This window comes from Erythrolamprus reginae, chromosome Z (assembly GCF_031021105.1).
Source record: "Erythrolamprus reginae isolate rEryReg1 chromosome Z, rEryReg1.hap1, whole genome shotgun sequence".
Classification (NCBI taxonomy): Eukaryota; Metazoa; Chordata; class Lepidosauria; order Squamata; family Dipsadidae; genus Erythrolamprus; species Erythrolamprus reginae.
The window spans coordinates 31,562,546-31,582,137 of NC_091963.1; the positions used below are offsets into that span (position 1 = coordinate 31,562,546).

Genomic DNA, 19,592 nt, shown 5'->3' on the forward strand with positions numbered 1-19,592 from the left:
TGGTGTAGTATTATATTGTTTAATAAAATACCAGTGTAGCAGAATACTTTTTACTTCTACTTAATACTTTTTATAATCATGTATACTTTTTAAAACCATGTACATGTACACTTTTCACAAACTTCAAACTTGACAGCTTTAAGACTTGTGGACTTCAACTCCCAGAATTCCTCCTCCAGTCATGCTAGCTCAGAAATGGGAGTTGAAGTCCACAAGCCTTCAACTTGCCAGGTTTGAAGACCCTTGCCCTTTCCTTCCTGTTGCCCCATCCACCGAAGACCCTTGCATTTTCTTGCAAAACGGCGTTGCAGTTGAACCAGCTGGAGGCGACGATGAGCTATTGATTGATTGATTGATTGATTGATTGTTAGAGTTGAAAGGGACCATGCAGGTCATCAAGTCCAACCCCTTGCCTGAGCAGGCATCTTAAAGCACCCCAGCCAAGTGGCAGTCCAATCTCCTCTTGGAAGTGTCCAGAGTTGGGGAGTTCACAACCTCCGCAGGAAGGTTGTTCCCCTGGTTGATCGCTCTGACCGTCAGGAAGTTCTTCCTTACTTCTAGGTTGAATCTCTCCTTGGTCAGCTTCCAGCCGTTGTTCCTCATCCGGCCCTCTGGTGCTCTGGAGAATAGAGTGGCCCCCTCCTCTCTGTGGCAACCCCTCATATACCTGTATACAGCTATCATGTCCCCCCTGGCCCTCCTTTTCTCTAGGCTATCCATGCCCAGTTTTCACAGTCTCTCTTCGTAAGTCTTGGTTTCAAATCCCCTAATCATTTTGGTTGCTCTTTTCTGCACCTTCTCCAGAGTTTCAATGTCTCTTTTGAAGTGTGGTGACCAGAACTGCCTGCAGTACTCCAGATGTGGTCTGACCAGGGCGTAGTAGAGTGGTATTAATACTTCCCTGGTCTTAGAGTGTATCCCCCTGTTGATGCAGCTTAGGATAGTGTTGGCTTTTTTGGCCGCTGCTGCAAATTGCTGGCTCATGTTTAGTTGATTAGCCACCAAGACTCCAAGATCTCTTTCGCAGTCACATACTGCTGTATGTGTGTCTAGGGGTTTTTTTACCAAGGTGAAAGACTTTTCTCTTGTCGATGTTGAACATCATGCTGTTAGTGTGGGCCCATAGTGTTAATCTGTCTAGATCTTTCTGTATTTTGAGCCTGTCCTCTAGGGTGTTGGCTACCCCTGCCAGCTTGGTGTCGTCTGCGAATTTGATTAGTTCCCCTTCTACTCCCTCGTCCAGGTCATTGATGAAAATATTGAAGAGTACAGGGCCCAGGATGGAACCCTGTGGTACCCCACTGCCTATCTTCTTCCATGTGGATTTGGAACCATTCAGGACAACTCGTTGCATGCGGTTGGACAGCCAACTGTTTATCCATCTGCGTGTGTTGTAACCTACCCAGTTTTTTTTCTAATTTGTGGATTAGGAGGTTGTGGTCAACTTTATCAAAAGCTTTGCTGAAGTCCAAGTATATGAAGTCTACTGCATTGTGTTGATCCACTGATATGGTTATGGTGTTGAAAAATGATATGAGGTTGGTTTGGTATCATTTGTTTCTGACAAACCCGTTGGATATAATGTTGTTTGTTTCTAGGTAGTGGCAAAGTTGTTTTTTAATTATTTTCTCCAGTATTTTTCCAGGTATAGAAGTAAGACTGATTGGTCTGTAGTTGCCTGGTCAGTCTTTTTACCTTTTTTGTGGATGGGGACTGCGTCATCTCGTTTCCAGTCTTCCGGAAGGTCTTCAATGGTTCAGGATTTTTGGTAGATGAGGAGAAGTGGTTCCGCAATGGTGTCTGCCAGTTCTTTTAGGACTCTGGGGTGAAGTCCGTCTGGCCCTGGTGATTTGTACTTGTTGAGCTCCCACAAGTAGTCCCTTATTGTGTTTTTGTCTATGTTGAGTTCGGTCCCGGGGCTATTTGTTGCAGAGTTGCAGGATGGTTGGTAGGTGGTTCCATTTTGTGTGAAGACTGATGCAAAGTAGGTGTTGAGCAGCTGTGCTTTGTCTCTGTTGTCTGTGATTTCATTACCGTCTTCGTTTTTTAGTGTAGTGACTGTTTCCTTGATTTTCTTCTTGTTGTTTATGTGCTGGAAGAAACCTTTTTTGTTGTCTTTGACTTTCGTTGCAAGGTATTGTTCGTGTTGGGCCTTTGCTGTTTTTATTTTTTGTTTGCAGGTTTTGGCTGTTTGCTGATATTCCGCTTTGCTTATGAGTCCTTTTTTCCATTTTTTTTATTTCTTTTATGTTGTCTGCGACTTCTTTGTCAAGCCAAGCTAGTTTCATTTTGGTTTTCCTGTTTTTCTTTTTCATGGGGATTGTATTGTTTTGGGCATCTATGATACTGTTTTTTAGGGCCTCCAAGGCTTCCTGTGTGGTTTTACCCTTTAGAAGTTCCTTCCAGGTTTTTTTTTTCCAGGTTTGCTCTGAGCTCGTTTTCTGAAGTCCGGGACTCTAGTGGTGTTGGGTACAGCAGTTGGTGATTGTAATATGTTGAATTTGAGGATGACATGGTCACTCTCACCCAGTGTCCCTTCTTCTTCAATTCCCTCTATCATTTCTTCCCTGTTTGTTAATATTAGGTCGAGTGTTGCAGTCCCTCTGGTTCCTGTTTCTACTTTTTGGGTTAGAAAGTTATCAGCGAGACTGTCTATCAGACAGTCTATCAGACTTTCCACTTGGTGCTGAGTTTGTTTTCCAGTTAATGTCGGGGTAGTTAAAGTCTCCCATTATTGTTGTGCTGTGCTTGTTGCATATTTCTGTTAGTTGGCTTGTAAAGAGGTTGTCCATTGTATCTGATTGGTTTGGTGGTCTGTAGCATACTCCAATTGTAGTGTTGCACTTCTTTTCTTTTATACTAACCCATATGGTTTCTAGGGGGTTATCTTCTTTGGATTGGTATAGCTCTGTGGCAGTATAGTGGTCTTTTACGTATAGTACAACTCCACCTCCTTTCTTATTTGACCAGTTTTTCTTGAAGAGATTGTAACCCTTTATCTGCATGTTCTAGTCGTGTGTTTCGTCCCACCAGGTTTCTGTAATACCAATTAGATCGTATTGGCCCCCGTGCATTAGTAATTCCAGTTCGTCCTGTTTGCTCCCTAGGCTTTATGCATTAGTGTACAGGCACTTTTAAGTGTTGGTGTCTAAATCTGGGTAGACATTTTTTATCCTCTGATTTATTTGTAGGCTTGACTTGTTCCCCTCCCTTATTTTGTTCGTTGTCCAGTCTCTTATTTAAAACAAGGAGAACGTTAAAGGTGACTTTTCTTTACAGAGATGCTTAACAATTCCTTAGGGGATTGCTAGGCGGGTTGAACTATTATTTTTGCTCTAATTGAAGATCCATAGTGGTTTCTTGGTTTTGATCTCACTTCTTTCGCTTGGCTGGGTAGGTAACATTTCAGCAATTCAGGAAATTTAGCGCGTTGTGCAAGTTCATTTGTGTTTGCCAGGTTAAGGGTAAAACACGGTTATAAAGGCTGCGATCTTTCCAAACGGAATTGGAGAAAAAATGTCATTGAACTCCTTTGGAATTTGAGAGAGAAAATTCGCAACGGCTGTGGGGAGGTTGAAGGCCAGTTCATACACTCACTTCCTCTTCCAGGTCTTCAATTTTCAGTAGTTACGTAATGGAAAATGAAATTTATCTCTCCCCCCACCCAATTAATGCCTCTGTCTGCTGAAAAAAGTGCCTCCTCGGCTACGGCAGGTGCCACCTCTTCCCGGCTGAGGCAGCTTCACTTGGAGCGCCCTTTGCCAACCCCCCCCCCAAGGCGCGCCCGAAGACGGGAGATTGGAGTGAGGGCTCATGGAACCGAGCCGCCTACCGCTGGATAATCAGGGCTGCCCCGTGGTTGTCCTCTGCCGGCTGGATGCGTAGAGTGCCGTGGGGACGCCCGCTTGCTTCTCCTCAGCTGTTGCCACACGCCCCACCTCACCTGCTCTGCAGTGGGTGTTCCCTGCAGGGTCCCATCCAGCACTGTCCGCAGTTCAGATGCTGGCAGGGATTCCATGAGGAACGCCCACAGGAGAGGCAGGGTGTGCAGTGGCAACTGTGGAGAAGCAAGCGGGCTTCCCCTCGGCGCTCTGCACATCCAGCCGGCGGAGGATGCCCACGGGATGTCCCTGATCGTCTGGCAGAAGGGGGCTCGGTTCCATCAGTCCCCAACTCAATCTCCCGTCTTCGGGGACACCTTTGGAGGGCGCAGCGGTCAGCGAAGTGCGCTCTGAGCGAAGGTGCCTCAGCCGGAGAGATGGCACCTGCCCAGCTCCTGCTGTATTCACTTGCCTGAGCCGCTTTTTGGCCTGCTGGATGGCTCCTTGACCAACGCCCGCTGGTCTCCCTTGAGAATTCCGCAGCTGGTGGTCTCTATTCCGAATGCCCTGTGCCCCGCCCATCCCCAGGGCTAAGTAGCCAGTCTCCAGCTGAAGCCTGCCGGGTGGGCTCGGGGACAGCTGCCGTCAAAGCACAGGAAGGCTGCTGAGGCCACTACTGACCGCACCCAACTCCCCCCCCCCATGCAACATTTGGTGCATAAGAGGCACCTATATTTTGACACACTTTTTTGAGGTAAAAGGGTACGTCTTATAAACTGAAAAATACGATAATTTAATTCCCATCATGGCTAATTTCAAGGAACATTTGAAATATTTTCTATTTCTTCAATATTTTATGTAGACATAATTTACGTTGCAGAGAAATATTCTTCACCAATTTATTAGCCACTATAATTACAAGAATGTACCAATCTAATTGCATATACAGAATGATGCACAATTTTTAGCTGCAACCTTCAGGATTTTAAAATGTTTTTGTTTAGTTTTAGGCATGCTGAAATCTTTACATCAGCTCCAAGTTGAAAATCGCCATTTAGAAGAACAGATTAAAAATCTAACTGCTAAAAAGGAGCGCCTCCAGCTCTTAAATGCCCAGCTTTCAGTTCCTTTCCCAACATTAACAACCAACCCAAGTCCTTCTCATCAAATGCCTATATTTTCAGCACAGACTGGTAAGTAGAGAAAATAGGTCTCTCTTTTAAATTGAGTTTTGCAACAATTTCTAAAAGGCTTATAGGTCTTACGTAAATATAGTGTTCCCTCGATTTCCACGGGGGATGCGTTCCGAGACCGCCCGCGAAAGTCGAATTTCCGCGAAGTAGAGATGCGGAAGTAAATACACCATTTTTGGCTATGGACAGTATCACAAGCCTTCCCTTAACACTTTAAACCCCTAAATTACCATTTCCCATTCCCTTAACAACCATTTACTCACCATTGTTACTGGTACTCACCATTGAATAAGACACTTAGTGATCCTGATATTTATAAACATAATTATTTATTAACAATAATTATTTTTTTTGTTATTTATTTGCAAAAATTATTAGTTTGGCGATGACATATGATGTCATCAGGTGGGGAAAAACCATGGTATAGGAAAAAAACCGCGAAGTTTTTTTTAATTAATATTTTTTGAAAAACCGTGGTATAGGCTATTCGCGAAGTTTGAACCTGCGAAAATCGAGGGAGCACTGTAAATGCTGAATGTTATCTCTGTGGCAAAAATAATTTTATTATTCTTTTTTATAACATGTCTTCCAAAATGTATAAAACCTGAGAACATTTTCAAAGGGAATGACACATACATATTACACATGTTTAAACTTTTGAGGATGACCGAAAGGGAAATTGATTTAAATTATCAATTTATATATCTTTATGATGTCAAAAATCATTGACGGGTAATGGGATTTCTCCTCTAAATATTATAAAAACCGCAGTTCAAATTACAGATTTCTTTTTAACTTTGTGTTCCAGATGTGATTGAATCCATTATCGGCAATACAAATTGGGGACATAAATCATTGATTTATTAGTTTCAAACTTTTAGATTTTATTTAATATCCTCACATAATTTCTGCATCAAAAAGCATAAGACCTTATTAAATTTGTTTTTTCAATTGTCACTCTAGCTGTTAGCTCTGATTCTCTAAACAGCAGCAAAAGCCCTAACTTGGGAAGCAGTTTTCTACCAGACAGCTCCCTCCCTGTATTAAATCAGGTACTGTTTTTTAATAGCTTTTTTCATATTTCATTAGTTAATACTAATTTCCTATTTTGCCGTTTTGTGAAGTTTGATACAGCTGAGTCTTTATATTTTTATTAGGAAATACATTCCAGTGGACAGAGCACTAGCAGTTCCTCTGCTCTTTCCACTCCACCACCTGCTGGGCAAAGTCCAGCTCAACAAGGCCCAGGAGTTGGAGGAGTTCCACAGGTCAATGGAGTGACAGTGGGGGCACTTGCCAGTGGAATGCAAACTGTAACATCCAACATTCCCACAGTGGGTGGAATAATTGGAACTTTGCCAGGTAACCAGCTGGCAATCAATGGAATCGTTGGGGCTTTAAATGGAGTAATTCAGACTTCTGCTACAATATCACAGAATCCTTCTTCTCTAGCTCACACAGCTGTGCCACCAAATGCAGTGCATCCTCTGCCAACCACACTCAGTAACAGGTAAGTCCTTTTGCCAAATAGATATGTGTTCATATTTGGGTATAGTACTCTTAATGATGAAAGTATTCGCTTACAGGATTTTGTCTCTCTTATGTCCACCCTGCGTTATATAAGTAATTTACCAAAGTATGTTTGGATTTGGTGGCATATAGGTTCAATCAGTGAACAAATAAATTAAAACAACTGCGTTCTCTATTCTTCCTTCCTATCTCATAGTTCGCACTTTACCTTAGAATGTTTGTGGGAATACAAAATTAGTGATATTTGTACGGGAAAAGAGAAAGACTGTTTCCTGAAACAGTTTTGCAATCTGATCTCAATCCCAGCATGCATTCATGCTGTGCAAATTAAACAGCATAAAGGCATAATAAATCAGTAATAAATCAAAGAGGATGCTCCACAAATGATGACCATCATCAAAAAATTCCTGTGCCAACCTTAGGTCCTAGCTTCTCATATTTAAGTTTCCATAAAGATAATCATTTAATCATGCATCCAAGATCCAAATGACTTAAACTTTTAGAGGGAAGACTAAACTGGATTTTTATAATACTGGAATGACATATTCTAAATGCCTAACCTAATTTTCTTCCTACTTGTATGCCAATAATAGAGTTGTGTTAGTGCTTCCAAACTGCCAGTGACAAGTATGAGGGTTAGTCTATTATTAGAAGGTAGATTAAAGGCACTCTTGCTGTTTCCATCATCCACATTATCATCATCAAAATAGTCTTAAAACAGGGAGCTTCTCAAATTGTAGCAAACCTTCATAAAGCTCAATGGCATACAAAAGCAGTTGAGATTTTCTGTCTATATCAATCTCTTATCATTTTTTCCTAGCCCAATTTCAGAATTAAATTTCAGTTTATTTCAGCCTCACCCTTTGTTTCCAAATCCTTGCCCAGAAACCCATAGCCTTCTTAAATTTAATAGATAAAAATAGTTATATGATGTGTGGCTCATCTGAATATTAATGACTCTTTAGTCAAATCTTTTGATACCTAGTTATTCAGATGACGTCAATTTGAGATGCCACTATCCTCTATTGAAGCTTAAAGTTAGTACGCTTGATGGAGAGTGGGGTTATTGTCTCAAAACAAAGAATTTTCATTTAGACTAGAATAGAATAACAGAGTTGGAAGGGACATAGGAGGCTTCTAGTCCAATCCCCTGCCCAGACAGGAAACCCCACATCACTTCAGATAAATGGTTATCCAGCAACTTTTTAAATACTTCCAGTGTTGGAGCATTCTGGAGGCAAGTGGTTCCACTGATTAATTAACTGCTGGAAATTTCACTTTAGTTCTAAGTTGCTTCTTTTCTTGATCAGTTTCCACCCATTGCTTCTTGCCCTGCCTTCAGGTGCTTTGGAGAATAGCTTCATTTTCTCTTGTTTGCGGTAGCCCCTGAGATATTGGAACACTGATAACATGTCATGTTAATATAAAACATAAGGATACAAGCAACAAATTATTACCCTGCCGTCATAAGTGGGAGTAGATGGATGATAGGAACAATGAGAAGATTAATAATTAATAAACTTCCAGCAGACGTGGTTGGTAAATCTACAGTAACTGAATTTAAACATGCCTGGGATAAACATAGGTCCATCCTAAGATACAATACAGGAAATAGTATAGTATAAGGGCAGACTAGATGGATCATGAGGTCTTTTTCTGCCGTCAATCTATGTTTCTATAATAATGCAGCCTTAGTGAATAGTTTGACAGTGGTGAGGAAATTATTTGTTTAACAATGATGGTGTTTGGGGGGGGGGAAAGTTCTTGTGTCTAGTTGCCTTGGTGTGCAGTTCTCTATAGCGTATTTTGAGGGTAGGAGTTGAAACAATTTTTGTCCAGGATGTGAAGGGTCAGTAAATACCTATACAGTGGAACCTCGACATACGAGCAGCTCTACTTACGAGCTACTCGAGATAAGAGCTGGGAGGGGAGCGACATTTTTGTTCGCCTCCCGAGCTCACATTCGGGATACGAGCGCCAAGGAGCTGTCTCCTGAAGCCGAACACTAACTTCCGCTTTCGGCTTCAGGAGACAGCTCCTTGGCGCTCGTATCCCGCGTGTTTTAAAAGGTTGCAGCCGGCCTGGGGGGCTCGGGGGAGTGCTGGCAAGCCCCCCAGGCCGGCTGCAACCTTTTAAAACATGCGCGCCGCTTCGCAGCTCTCTGCTGAATCCGGAACGCTAACTTCCGCGTTCGGATTCAGCAGACAGCTGCGAAGCAGCGCGCGTGTTTTAAAAGGTTGCAGCCGGCCTGGGGGGCTCGGGGGGAAGCCCCCGAGCCCCCCAGGCCGGCTGTGACGTTTTAAAATACGCGCGCTGCTTTGCAGCTCTCTGCTGAATCCGGAACGCTAACTTCCGCGTTCGGATTCAGCAGACAGCTGCGAAGCAGCGCGCGTGTTTTAAAAGGTTGCAGCCGGCCTGGGGGGCTCGGGGGAAAGCCCCCGAGCCCCCCAGGCCGGCTGTGACGTTTTAAAACACGCGCGCTGCTTCGCAGCTCTCTGCTGAATCCGGAACGCTAACTTCCGCGTTCGGATTCAGCAGACAGCTGCGAAGCAGCGCGCGTGTTTTAAAAGGTTGCAGCCGGCCTGGGGGGTTCGGGGGGAAGCCCCCGAGCCCCCCAGTCCGGCTGTGACGTTTTAAAACACACGCGCTGCTTCGCAGGTCTCTGCTGAATCCGGAACGCTAACTTCCGCGTTCGGATTCAGCAGACAGCTGCGAAGCAGCGCGCGTGTTTTAAAAGGTTGCAGCCGGCCTGGGGGGCTCGGGGGCTTCCCCCCGAGCCCCCCAGGCCGGCTGCCACGTTTTAAAACACGCGCGCTGCTTCGCAGCTGTCTCTGAACGCTAACTTCCGCGTTCGGCGGCAGCGATTTTTTTTGTTGTTGCACGGATTAATTGACTTTACATTGTTTCCTATGGGAAACAATGTTTCGTCATACGAGCGTTCCGACTTACGAGCCTCCTTCCGGAACCAATTAGTCTCGTAAGTCGGGGTTCTACTGTATTTCCAGTCCTTCTTTTTGACTTGTGCAATGCACAGGCCCTCAATGGAAGGCAGATTGACAGTAATTGTTTTTTTCCCCCTGCAGTTCTCATTATCCTCTGAAGTTGGTGTCTATCTTGTTGGGTTGCAGAATCAAACTAGAGAGTTATAGAAGTGCATATGACAGACTCAATAATTCCTCTGTAGAACTGTATCAGTAGCTCCTTGGGCAGTTTGAGCTTCCTGAGTTGGTACAGAAAGAACATTCTTTGTTGTTTGTTTTTGATGTTAGATACATTTAGGTCTTGAGATGTGATAGAACCTAGAAATTTGAAGGACTCTATTGATAATGTGTTGTCTAGTATTGTAAGAGGTGGTAGAATGGGAGGGTTTCTCCTAAAGTCTACCAACATTTTTACGTCTTTAAGTGTATTCAGTTCCAGATTGTTCCGGTCACACCACAAGGCTAGTTGTTCAACCTCCCATATGTATGCGGTTTCATCGTTATCTCAAATGAGACCAATCACTGTTTCATTATCTGCAAACTTCAGTAGTTTAACAGAAGGATCTTTTGAGATGCCTTAATTGGTATATAGAATGAAGAGAAGTGGTGAGAGAACACTGCCTTGGGGAGCCGCTATGCTAATTGTACAGGTATCTGATATGCCTAGCTTCACCTGCTGCTTCCTGTTATTTTACAAATAGAGCAGCCAAATAAATTAATAAAATAAAACTAATCACAATTATCCTATGACATTTGTACCACCTTGGGCTTTATTCCAGTCATTCAAAATTTCATACCACTCAAAGCTGCTTCACCGGTCAACAATCTTCAATGCTACTTTGGAAAGGGAAATGGAAACTCAATTTTAAGATTGATGTAAAAATGCATAATCAGCATTCAATGCTTGGCTAGTGGACAGATTGATGCTTTGTGTATATAAAATGTATGACTACCCTTGTTTTGCATCACATAAATAACTTAGGTGCAACAGGCAGCATTGCTAATGTTTGATTTCATCAGTTGCTTTGGCATACAATGTTCCCTTCAATTACTCCCATTTGCTCTGAATATTACTTTTGCCAGATGGCTCATAAAATATTAGATTTGTTGGTGTCCTTCATAGGAAAAGCTATACTGTGTTTATATAGAACCAATGGTTAAATCAAATGAAAATTGAGACCTGAAAAAATTAATTTTCCAGAAAAAGTGGTAAAAAGTCTATAGTTAGTGATTGAGCAAAAGGGATACTGAATGAGGAATTCTAGAACTAAATAATTAAAATGTTTGCAGTGGATTATAAAACTATTCATTGAAATAAAGAATGTCTGAAACTTAGAAATGGCAGAGAATAACAGATTTTTAATGCTTAATTTGGAAATATTCTACATTGACTCTGGTATTAAGTGTATATTTTTAATTTGTTTTGGCAAATATATGTTGTTTTTATATGCAGGTATGTATGACTGCATATACAACTGGTTGCTTAACGATTAGCTAAGGTGGACTTTAAAATGCTACTTACAATTCATCCTCAAGTTCCTGAATACTGGGACCATATTCCCAGCCCCCAGACACATGATTTCATCTTGAGCTTTGCAGCTGGCTCATGTTTAAAACCCATTGCACTATTCTGCAATGTCATGAGCACAATTTGCAACATATTTTGCCATTTTCCAGCAGACATTTGAAAGCCCATTCAAATTGCTGGATTATCTTAATAACTACATGGTTTGCTTAATAACTATGGTGATTACAACCATAATTGTCTGAAAAAGTTCATAAAACCAAGACTGGTCAGCAATGCCTCAACATACAACCATAAATATTTATAACTGAAATTCTGTATTCCAGTATGGTAATGAATTGGGGACTAGTTGCAACGCAGGTAGTTTCTCGTGTGCGCTGCTTGGAGAGTCCAGGTATGGGTTAAATCTCTCTGGTTAGTCAGAGACTGAGTTGCAAAATCTTTGGCCATGACTCTTCCTTCTGGCTGAGTTCCAGTTTTTCAACTTAGCCTAGAGAGAAACAAAAATATTTTCCTTGTAATTTGGCTAAAAGATCGGAGGCTTGGATTTTCAGGAAGAGCAGCTTCACTCTGGAGCTCAGTGCTTTCTTGTGGGAACGCTGTGGCGGCCACAGCTTGGATTCCCGTGCAGCATCAGCCAGGAGGTCATAGCTTCATTGCCATGTTATTAAGCTCATTCCTCAGCCTCTGCAGGTTGGAAAACAAGGGCTCTGCTCCTCTTCAAATCTGAGCTGAGTGTCTGAAGCAGGCATAGACTGCCCAACTTTGCAAACCAACTTGCCGGTTTCGTTCTATTCATTTAATTGCGGCGCTTGTAACCGTGTTGTCGGTTTCATGCCTCTTTTGCTGCTGCTACTGACTGATTGTGCTCACAAATCGTGTTGTCAGTTTGGTGCCAATTTCCCCACTTGGATTACACAGAATCATGGATTCTTCTGTCCGCTTGCCAGCCCTTCCAGGATCATTATCCAGACTTATTATTAATTCAAAGAGGGATTCTTCCCAGGGTTGGGATTTTTTTCAGATTGATTCTGGCTAGCAGCTGCAAGATATCAGGGTGGTTCCAGCCTTCCAAAATGGCAACTGATCCATTTCTAACAGCGGCAATTCAGCTCATCTTCTCCCAGGCAGCAGAGATCAGATGCTTCTGATCCAAAAAAAAGCAAGATCAGTTTCTAAAGTTTATTCTACCAGGGCCAAGGCTAAAGATTTGAGACAACTTAATCAGTCTCTTAAAAAGATGCCAAGAGAAAGCAAAAAGCCTTGGAAAAAACCATTTTCAAAGACCAAAAAACAGGCAGAAGCAGCTAAGGCAGCAAGAATCCCAATGGGTAGACTGAGGCTCACATTTACTTGGAAAAGGAATTACCCACTAGACCTTGCAGGAGAACCAGCTTCATGGATCTCCTAATCTTACCACCGGACAGTTAACTTTTAAGGCAACCTCTTATGAGGAAGATTTTGTTCCCCTCTGCTGCCTGCCATCTGCAGGATTGGAGACTATATTGGTTACCAGGCCTTCTGCTCCATCTGCCATTTTTAAAATATGTAAAGAGACATTTGTGACTCTTATCCTTGCTTCTTCAGCATAACTCAGCATGCCACTGAAAATGTGGGTAAGATTTTCACTATTTGTACGATTAAATAAACCTGTCATTTTGTTAGTATATCAGTGATATTAAGTACTTTGCTAGTTCAGTTGTACTTATTTTCTAATGTTGTATTAGTAAATATTGTATAAGTAAACTTTTTAAAATAAAAATTGAGTACAGTGGTACCTCAAGATACGAACCCCTCGTCTTATGAACAACTCGAGATACGAACGCGGGGTTCAGAAAAATTTTGCCTCTTACGAACTTTTTTCGAGTTACGAACCGGCGTTTGGAGACTGCTGGGAAGCCGCGCGGTTGTTTTAAAAGGTGACAGCCGGGCGGCGGGGCTTCCCAGCAGCCTCCCGAACGCCGGTTCGTAACTCGAAAAAAGTTCGTAAGAAGAGGCAAAATTTTTCTGAACCCCGGGTTCGGTTCGGGAGGTTGTTGGGAAGCCTCCCAGCCCGGCTGTCACCTTTTAAAACAGCCGCACGGCTTCCCAGCAGTCTCCGAACGCCGAACGCGGAAGTTCGGGTTTGGCGTTCGGCTTCGGGAAGCTGCTGGGAAGCCGCGCGGCTGTTTTAAAAGATGACAGCCGGGCTGGGGGGCTTCCCAGCAACCTCCCGAACCCGGAAGTTCGGCAAAAGTTCGAGGTTCGGGAGGTTGCTGGGAAGCCCCCCAGCCCGGCTGTCATCTTTTAAAACAGCCGCGCGGCTTTCCAGCAGCTTCCCGAAGCCGAACGCCAAACCCGAACTTCCGCGTTCGGCGTTCGGAGACTGCTGGGAAGCCCCGCCACCCGGCTGTCACCTTTTAAAACAGCCTGGGGGCTTCTCGGCGGCTTCCCGAACGCCGAACCCGGAAGTTCGGATTTGGCGTTCGGGAGGTCGCTGAGAAGCCCCCAGGCTGTTTTAAAAGGTGACAGCCGGGCGGCAGCGTTTTTTTTGCGGGTTTTTTTTTGGGTTGCACGGATTAATTGACTTTACATTGTTTCCTATGGGAAACAATGTTTCGTCTTACGAACCTCCCCCTGGAACCAATTAAGTTCGTAAGACGAGGTATGACTGTATATGCTTAGAGAAATACACCATCAGCCTAGGGCCTAGGCACATAAATCTGTATATATTTTAGTTTTAAATGGTTTAGTTTTTCAGAAAGTAGGATATAGAAATGATTTAAGCATGTTTGTTCAGTAAAATGCACTATGCTGTTTTGTAGAACCTCTGGACTTGGATTTCTTCCTGACCAGCAGAGACAACTGTTGCTGCATCAACAACAGCAACAATTTCACCACTTACTAAATACTCAACAATTCACATCAGTAAGTTTTTTATTTTATTATTATATTTTCAATGTTCAGAATGAGTGTTGATGCTTAGATATTACAGTCTGTCCCTGAATGTTCATGGATAAGCCAGAGAGCTCTAATAATAATAAAATAACAGGAAGGAATGGGATTAAAAAGCATAGGTCTTATGACTATATCAAAAAAGTTGCCGTGCCTTCGCTTATTACATCATAAAATAAAAGAGCAATAAGAGAATATACACACTACTAACTGGAGAGCAAGTTTGCTTTTGTGGCTATAAAGTAGAACACCATGAGTTTCAGTCCTACCTTAACCATGAAAGCCAATAGGGTTTAGACCAGTCACACACACACACACACACACACACAACGGCCAATAATAACTTATAGGGTTGTTTTAGGAAAAATAAGAGGAGAAAGATATGTTTGATAAATATTTATTTATTTATTGGACTTCTCCGAAGACTCAGGGTGGCTCACAACATATAAAAATAATACAAAAACAATTATAAAGTCCAATTATAAAACTCATCTAAAAAGTCATAAATCATATAACCACAGATTCACATTATCATCATCAGCTCCACTGACAGCTGGAGCAGGATGTTAGAGCTCAACGGCTCCAAGCCTGCCGGCAAAAGTTTTTAAAGCCTTCTGGAAGGCAGGAGAGTGGGGGCAATGTGAATCTCAGGGGGGGGGGGGGGTTGGTTCCTGAGGTTTGGAGCTGCCACAGAGAAGGCCTTCCCCTAGGGCGCGCCAGATGGCATTGCTTGGCTGACAAGACTTGAAGAAGGCTGACTCTGTGGGCTCTGACCGATCACTGGGATACACGAGGCTGGAGATGGTCTCGTAAGTAACCTGGTCCTAAGCCATGTAGGACTTTATAGGTAATGATCAAAACTTTGCGTTTGGAGACCATTTGGTAGCCAATGTAGCTTGTGTAGTGATGTGTAGATACTTGGGCAAACCTTGGCAAGTCCATGACAGTTCTCGCGGCTGTATTTTGGGCTAGCTGTAGTCTCCAAACATTCTTCAAAGGCAACTCCATGTAGAGATCATTGCAGTAATCAACCTCGAGGTGATAAGGGTGTGAGTGACTGTAGGGACTGTCCAAATAGGGCTGTGCACCAGGCGAACTTGTGCAAATGCCCCCCTCGCTACAGCCAAGAAATGGTATGCTATATTCAGCTGTGGATCAAGGAGAACTCCCAAGTTGTGGTCAAAAGCTTTCCCCTCCCAAGGTAATGGACAGACAGATGGGGTTGTCCTTGGGAGGCAAAACCCACAGCCACTCTGTCTTGTCAGGGCTAAGCTTGACCCTGTTAACACCCACCCAAACCCTAACAGCCTCCAGACATCACTTCCATTGGTTCACTGAGTTGACACGGGGTGGAGATGTACAGCTGAGTATCATCAGAGTACTGATGGTAATTCACTCTGTGTTGTTGGATGATCTCACCCAGTGGTTTCATGTGATATTAAACAGTAGGGGGGAGAGAACTGACCCCTGAGAAATCTCACAGAGGAGGAATCTAGGAGCCAACCTCTGACCCCCTGCAAAAACCGACTGCAACAAGCAAAGAGGTAGGAAAATCACTGTAATTTGGTGCCTTCAACCCCCAACCCCTCCAGTCAGTGCAGTATCGAAACCTGCTGAGAGGTCAAGAAGCACCAGGATAGAGGAATAATCCATATCCCGGTCCCGCCAAAGATAATCCATCAGTGTGATCAAAACAGTTTCCATATTGTAGCCGGACCTGATGTTCACTGCCTTGATTATTTGTAAAAACAATAAATTCAGGATATAGGTAAATAAATTTTGTCCATCTGTCTGGGAGGGGTTTGACTTGGTGACACCTGATGAAGTGGACAAGGCCATTGGAGCTGTGAGTTCCGCCACCTGTTTACTGGATCCATGTCCCTCTTGGCTGGTTTCGGCCAGTCGAGGGGTGACACGGAGCTGGGTCCAGGAGATTGTCAACGCCTCCTTGGGGAGGGGGTCCTTTCCGCCCCTTTATAAGGAGGCGGTTGTGCGCCCCCTCCTCAAGAAGCCTTCCCTGGACCCAGCCGTGCTTAATAACTACCGTCCAGTCTCCAACCTTCCCTTCATGGGGAAGGTTGTCGAGAAGGTGGTGGCACTTCAACTCTAGCGGTCCTTGGATGAAGCCGATTATCTAGGTCCTCAGCAGTCTGGATTCAGGCCCGGCTACAGCACGGAAACTGCTTTGGTCGCGTTGATGGATGATCTCTGGCGGGCCTGGGACAGGGGCTTGTCCTCTGTCCTGGTGCTCCTTGACCTCTCAGCGGCTTTCGATACCATCGACCATGGTATCCTTCTGCGCCGGCTGGAGGGGTTGGGAGTGGGAGGCACTGTTCTTCAGTGGTTCTCCTCCTACCTCTCCGGTCGGTCGCAGTCGGTGTTAGTGGGGTGCCTCAGGGGTCGGTCCTCTCCCCCCTGCTACTTAATATCTACATGAAACCGCTGGGTGAGATCATCCAAGGGCATGGGGTGAGGTATCATCAATATGCCGATGATACCCAGTTGTACATCTCCACCCCATGTCCAGTCAACGAAGCAGTGGAAGTGATGTGCCGGTGCCTGGAGGCTGTTGGGGCCTGGATGGGTGTCAACAAACTCAAACTCAACCCAGACAAGACGGAGTGGCTGTGGGTTTTGCCTCCCAAGGACAATTCTATCTGTCCGTCCATTACCCTGGGGGGGAAATTATTGACCCCCTCAGAGAGGGTCCGCAACTTGGGCGTCCTCCTCGATCCACAGCTCACATTAGAAAAACACCTTTCAGCTGTGGCGAGGGGGGCGTTTGCCCAGGTTCGCCTGGTGCGCCAGTTGCGGCCCTATTTGGACCGGGAGTCATTGCTCACAGTCACTCATGCCCTCATCACCTCGAGGCTCGACTACTGTAACGCTCTCTACATAGGGCTACCTTTGAAAAGTGTTCGGAAACTTCAGATCGTGCAGAATGCAGCTGCGAGAGCAATTATGGGCTTCTCCAAGTATGCCCATATCACTCCAACACTCCGCAGTCTGCATTGGCTGCCAATCAGTTTCCGGTCACAATTCAAAGTGTTGGTTATGATCTATAAAGCCCTTCATGGCACCGGACCAGAATATCTTCGGGACCGCCTCCTGCCGCACGAATCCCAGCGACCGGTTAGGTCCCACAGAGTTGGCCTTCTCCGGGTCCCGTCGACTAAACAATGTCGTCTGGTGGGACCCAGGGGAAGAGCCTTCTCTGTGTGGGCCCCGACCCTCTGGAACCAGCTCCCCCCCTGAGATTAGGATTGCCCCCACCCTCCCTGCCTTTCGTAAACTCCTTAAGACCCACCTTTGCCGTCAGGCATGGGGGAACTAAAACACCTCCCCCTTGCCCATGTTGTTTTGTTGATTGATTGACTGTGTGCCTGTTTTTTATACATACCGTTTTTATGAGATTATTAATTTAAATTGTAACTGGATGGGTGGGCATTGGATTTGGTATTGTGTACTGTACTGTTTTTTATTATTGTTGTGAGCCGCCCCGAGTTTGCGGAGAGGGGCGGCATATAAATCCAATAAACCTAAACCTAAATTTATATATCATTGTGATTTCTGATCTGGGTTATCGGCCTGCAGAGAGTCCCATTTAGACCTGTCTAGGACTTTAAGACTTGTTTGATTAGAGGTCCTAGACATAAGTTCCCTTTAATTCCCTTGAATCTTTTTTCTATCCTCGCAACTTTAACATTTTTGTTCTTCTGCTCTACTGAAAGAATTTCATTTCTTATTTTTATTTCAGTGTTGTTAGCATTTCTTTAAAAATCCTTAGAATTTTTCATCAGGACATGTTTTTTCCTCTCACAGATATCCAACCTTGAGTCTTGTAACTTTAAGACTATTTCACAAGTGCTGATATTTATGAGAGCAAATGGGCGTGAATTGGACTTTTTTGCCTTGGCAGAATAGACTCAATAGAATGACAGAGCAGAGGCCTTGGAGGTCTTCTAGTACAACCCCCTGTCTAGGTAGGAAACTGTAGACCACTTCAGGCAAATGGTTATCCAGTTTCTTCTTAAAAACCTCCAGTGTTTGAGTATTCACAACTTCTGGACGCAAGTTGTTCCACTGATTAATTGTTCTATCAGGAAATTTCTCCTTAGGTCTAGGTTGCTTCTCTTCTTGATTCGTTTCCATCATTTGCTTCTTGTTCTATCCTCAGATGTTTCAGAGTATAGATTGACTCCCTCTTCTTTGTGACAATCCCAGAGATATTGGAACACTGCTATCATCTCATTCCTGGTCCTTCTTTTAATTAAACTAGACTAACCCAGTTCCTGCAACCATTCTTCATATGTTTTAGCCTCCAGTCTCCTAATAATCTTTGTTGATCTTCTCTGTCCTCTTTCTAGAGTCTCAACCTCCTTTTTACATTGTGGTGACCAAAACTGGATGCAGTATTCCAAGTGTGGCCTTACCAAGGCATTATAAAGTACAGTGGTACCTCAAGATACGAACCCCTCGTCTTACGAACAACTCGTGATACGAACCCGGGGTTCAGAAAAATTTTGCCTCTTCTTACGAACTTTTTTCGAGTTACGAACTGGCGTTCGGAGACAGCTGGGAAGCCGCGCGGCTGTTTTAAAAGGTGACAGCCGGGCGGCGGGGCTTCCCAGCAGCCTCCCGAACGTCAGTTCGTAACTCGAAAAAAGTTCGTAAGAAGAGACAAAATTTTTCTGAACCCCGGGTTTGGTTCGGGAGGTTGCCGGGAAGCCCCCCAGCCCGGCTGTCACCTTTTAAAACAGCCGCGCGGCTTCCCAGCTGTCTCCGAACGCCGAACACGGAAGTTCCCAGCACCCCTCCGAACCCCGAACTTTTGCCGAACTTCTGGGTTCGGGGTTGGGGGGGTGCTGGGAAGCCCCCCAGCGTGGCTGTGACCTTTTAAAACAGCCGCGCGGCTTCCCAGCTGTCTCCGAACGCCGAACGCGGAAGTTCGGCTTTGGCGTTCGGCTTCGGGAGACAGCTGGGAAGCCGCGCGGCTGTTTTACAAGGTCACAGCCGCGCTGGGGGGCTTCCCAGCACCCCCCCGAACCCCGAACTTTTGCCGAACTTCCAGGTTCGGGGTTGGGGGGGGTGCTGGGAAGCCCCCCAGCCCGGCTGTGACCTTTTAAAACAGCCGTGCGGCTTCCCAGCACCCCCCCCAACCCCGAACCCGGAAGTTCGGCAAAAGTTCGGGGTTGGGGGGGGGTGCTGGGAAGCCCCGCCGCCCGGCTGTCACCTTTTAAAACAAGGTGACAGCCGGGCGGCAGCGGTTTTTTTGCGGGTTTTTTTTTTGGTTGCACGGATTAATTGACTTTACATTGTTTCCTATGGGAAACAATGTTTCGTCTTACGAACCTTTCGTCTTACGAACCTCCCCCTGGAACCAATTAGGTTCGTAAGACGAGGTTTGACTATAGTAGTAACACTTCAAATGTTCTTGATTCTAAGATCCCTTTCACAATTATTACTATTGAATGAGGTATCACATATACTGTACCTGTGCATTTTGGTGGGGTTTCTTTGCCTAAATGTAGAACCTTTTTTCACCATTAGATTTCATTTTGTTAGATAGCACCCAATGTTCAAGTTTGTCAAGATCCTTCTGTACCTT

At 44.6% G+C, this 19,592-nt stretch overlaps 1 protein-coding gene across 5 annotated transcripts in view; it reads left to right on the forward strand.

Moving 5' to 3' along the window:
* The window catches only part of MLLT10 (MLLT10 histone lysine methyltransferase DOT1L cofactor), a 154,708-nt gene that overhangs the window by 122,994 nt on the left and 12,122 nt on the right, over positions 1–19,592 (forward strand). For 4 of the 5 annotated variants that reach the window (XM_070727320.1, XM_070727322.1, XM_070727323.1 and 1 more), the window contains 4 exons: positions 4,826–5,014; positions 5,978–6,066; positions 6,172–6,524; positions 13,855–13,957. In XM_070727320.1, coding sequence (XP_070583421.1) covers positions 4,826–5,014; positions 5,978–6,066; positions 6,172–6,524; positions 13,855–13,957 — 734 coding nt within the window. The remainder of the gene's footprint in view (positions 1–4,825; positions 5,015–5,977; positions 6,067–6,171; positions 6,525–13,854; positions 13,958–19,592) is intronic. The other variant, XM_070727321.1, reaches the window with a different exon arrangement.